General features: G+C 41.2%; 1 protein-coding gene across 1 annotated transcript; it reads left to right on the top strand.

Moving 5' to 3' along the window:
- Positions 1-1,960, top strand: LOC111377603 (polygalacturonase-like; the record flags this gene model as incomplete). The annotated part of the gene is made up of 4 exons (XM_023000732.1): positions 1-141; positions 225-514; positions 1,230-1,458; positions 1,574-1,960. Coding segments are annotated over 4 exons (885 nt in total), but the record flags the coding sequence as incomplete, so codon positions are not given.
- Between the last annotated feature and the right edge of the window lie 2,235 nt (positions 1,961-4,195).

Below are 4,195 nucleotides of genomic sequence, written 5' to 3'. Positions count from 1 at the left end.
AATGTTATTGGAAATTCTGGTAACTGGATCAAGTTCGAAAGTGTGACCGGAGTTTCTGTTATTGGTGGAACCCTAGATGCCCAGGAGGCTAATTTGTGGGCTTGCAAAAGTTCCGGCAAGAGTTGTCCAACCGGAGCAACGGTATGTTAATAATGAAGAAAGTGGATTTTACTTTTTGTCATGTTGTACATTCTAACGTAATTTTTCGATTCTTTCTTGCTCAGACACTGGCCTTCTACAATTCCAACAACATCATAATGAATGGATTGTCTTCAATAAATAGCCAGAAGTTCAACATTCTTGTTGATGGATGCCACAATGCCAAGCTAGTGCGAATAAAGGTTTCTGCACCAGGCAACAGCCCAAACAACGACGGAATTCACGTGGAGGAATCAACAGGAGTCACAATTATGAACTCTCGAATTGGCACCGGAGATGATTGTGTCTTTATAGGTCCCGGCACCTCGAACTTGTGGATTGAGACCATTGCATGCGGCCCTGGCCATGGAATTAGGTACTAAAAACGTAAATAAAAAATTGATAGCCACAATAGATATAGCTTTTGTTTGTCAACCAACCACATTCTACAGTACTCATTTTCAACTACACAATCTTCATTAAAATATATATAATCATACTCCTTACATCCCACAAAGATAAATATATTTCTATTGTCACACGAATTATGAAACTTGTAAGTAATATAGTTGAAAATATAAATTTTTCTTATATTTTTCCTAACATATTTCTACATTATATAATGGTTTAAATAAGAATAATTCATATTTGTTGATAGCAAGACACGTCAAATAGGATTATATTAGAAAACTAAGCCCCGCAGGGCATAACCCAGTGGTGCATAATACAGGAGTGAGATTATCTCAAGCCGCAGTGTGGGGGTTCGATTCCTGAGACGTGGAATTGGATTCCTTGTAGGCACAGTATACAGACAGCTCTTGTTCCCTGACTTATTGGGGCACATCCCGCGATTTACTTTCCTCAGAAATCTCTAGTGGAGGGGTGGTGGGGGCCTTCAAAGTTGGGGTTCAACCTTTTTTTATATTAGAAAACTAAGAAAATAATTATAATTTCAACAAGGAAAGTGACCTTTATTTTGGGATAGACGAAAATGGAAAGCAATTCTATTTTTTGGAATAGAGGAAGTATAACATAATGTATCCCAACAATTTATTTAGCTGAATTAACTAATTTGTGCTACTTTTCTGCAGCATTGGGAGTCTAGGCTGCGATTTGCAAGAACCTGGAGTGCAAAATGTGACAGTTAAATCAGCTACATTTACAGGAACTCAAAATGGGGTGAGGGTGAAGACATGGGCCAGGCCAAGCAATGGATTCGTTAAAAATATTCTTTTCCAGCATTTAGTCATGGTTAATGTACAAAACCCCATAATTATTGATCAGAATTACTGTCCCGACGACCACAATTGCCCCAATCAGGTAATTAAGATATGGGAACTCATATAAAAATAAATAATATATATATATATATATTCGAAGAATTTACACCATTCAATTGTAAATTAATTATGCAAAGCCGTCTCAATTTTTTCAGGTTTCAGGCGTGAAGATTAGTGATGTAACATATCAAGACATACATGGGAGTTCAGCAACAGAAACTGCAGTGAAATTTGACTGCAGCAAAGGAAATCCATGCAGTGATATTACCTTGGAAGATGTTAAGCTGACCTATAAAAATGAGCCGGCTCATTCGCCATGCATTAACGCCATTGGGAAGTCTTCCGGCTCAGTTGAGCCAAATAGCTGCTTGTCTCTTTAGAAAATTATTTACAGTATTCATACTTAAACAAGAATATAGGCCATATACATAAATCGAGCTATGGTAAGAATATAATGAGTAAAGAAAATTTGTATTCGATTCAAGAAATCAAAGTTTTCATATGAATGATAGTTAAAAACAAAAGCTTTGTACTTGCTGTAATCTGATATCCACTTATCACATGGGTATTGTTGACATCCGAACTCTGATATAGTATAAACAGTTCGCTAACCTCACCTCAGTTAAACGTAAGATCAGCCCACACTCCTAGGTCGGAGTTACCCACTGTTATCTTAAGAAAACATCATGATTACCCCTTGTTACATCACCCTATCAATCAGATACACTTGCCACAGGTGACGTCATCGCCGCCCGGAACAACCAACTCCAAGTCCTCGAACTCCAGCCACTTACAAGTCATCATTACCTGGGTAATACATTGACACATGACCACCGGCCTCATTGACCAATCATAGGAGAATTTGGTGACCCGAGTTCCGAGCTTGGTACTGTTGCTGATTTGATGTAATTTCGGCTGAAATTATGTATAAATAGTTGAATAGGACTCTTGTAAAAGGGGAGCGAATTCATATAACAACTTATGGCACAATCATACTAAATTGACATCTTTGTGGTCTTTTTTAAGCATAAATCGACTTTTTTCTTAAAGTTGGTTCAAAATTATCCTTGCTAATTTTGACATCAACAGTTTGGCACTAGAAGGAGGGCCCCTAATTGTGAAAAACAGTTTCATCTGCTCCATAAAAATTTCAAGAGCCATGAGTCATAGCTCAAGTTCCAGAAATCCATCTCACACTCACCCTCATGAAACGAATATACCACTGAGTACTCCACAACGGCAGGACCCTCAAATGATCGCAATGAGGGAAGCCCTAGAAAAACTGACAAATGCAGTGGAACGACTGGAAAGGAGCCAAGCCCATTCATCCCCACCAGATACTGAGGTGGAATACCCTGTAAGGACAAAGACAAAGCGTCCCCCCACCAGGAGGACCCTCCACTTTTCAAGAGGAGAATCATCAAGAAGCCACGAGGCCAAAAACAACGAACCCAAGGCGAGAAGGACTGCAAGTGTGTTCGACAGGTTGGGGATCCATCACTCGCTGACTCCTACGCAAGGACAAACCGACCTGAAACGTCCCTTGGAACAAACAAAACCCAAACTGAGCGTGCTTAAAAAATGCATCGTCGAACTGGAGGCTAAAAACAAAGGTGGCACTGAAGGTTACCAAACCAAACGACATTCTCCCTTCACTGAGGATGTCCTTATAGAACCACTACCTGAAAAATTGAAAGTTTCCCAGATCGCCACATACGAAGGGGATGGTGATCCCCTCAACTACCTTGACAAATACACATCGTGGATGGAACTATAGGGGGCAAGCAATGCAATCATGTGCCGGGCATTTCCCCTGACTCTAGAAGACAAAGCCCAAAGATGGTTTAGGAGACTACACGAAAGGTCGGTAAAGGATTAGAATGATCTAGCCACTGCATTCTTGGCCTAGTTTATGGGCTCCAAGGCTAGAACTACACCTAAAGAACGTCTAGTGAGCATCAAGCAGGGAAGAAGTGAATCCCTCAAAAACTATCTAAGTAGGTTCAACAAGCAATCCATGGAAGTGGAAAAAATATCTGACGATGCGTCACTCATGGCCACATTAGCAAGACTAAGACCCAAAATGAGATTCTGGTAGTCAGTACACGAGGACGGCCCAATAACTTATCACGAGTTCTTGAATCGAGCTGAAAAATACATAAGCGCTGAAGAAGCAACCTCTGACCAAGAAGAAGCAAGACACGAAATTGACCTCAGTGATGTGGTGAAAGAAAAAAAACCAAGCCACAGTCCCTAGCCAGAAAGAAAGAATGACAGGAGAGAAAGAGAACGTCCCAAGGCTCAGCCATACAAGTTCCGGGAGTACCACCCGCTCAAAGCTTCCTTGGAAGAGATATTCACGCAAGCTAATACAAAAGAAGCATTTCGCATACCTATAGTCCTAAAGGATGGACAGGCCACATAGTGCCAGGGATGATACTGCCGATACCACAGGACGATGGGCCATGACACTGATAACTGTCGAGACTTAAAAGAGGAAGTTGAAACCTTAATTCGAAGAGGTCGGTTACCGGAGTTTGTTGCCAAGCCAAAAGAAGCAGCTTGACCTATGACACAACAGCCACTGCTACAGGGGGCTCCCACATGAGCCCAGCAGGTAATCCCTAACCGTAACCCACCTCCACATGCCGAAATCAAAATGATGATGGGCGAAAATCAGTATATTAAAGGATCAAGAAGGGCCAGACGAAGGCAGGCCTGAAGTGTAAAAACCGTGCCGAACTACTAGAATCAAACCCCTAAGACCAGCATAGACC

This window comes from Olea europaea, unplaced genomic scaffold (assembly GCF_002742605.1).
Source record: "Olea europaea var. sylvestris unplaced genomic scaffold, O_europaea_v1 scaffold1685, whole genome shotgun sequence".
In the NCBI taxonomy this organism is placed as follows: domain Eukaryota; kingdom Viridiplantae; phylum Streptophyta; class Magnoliopsida; order Lamiales; family Oleaceae; genus Olea; species Olea europaea.
Note: the sequence above shows the minus strand (reverse complement) of the source record. Positions and strands in the feature narration are given on the sequence as shown.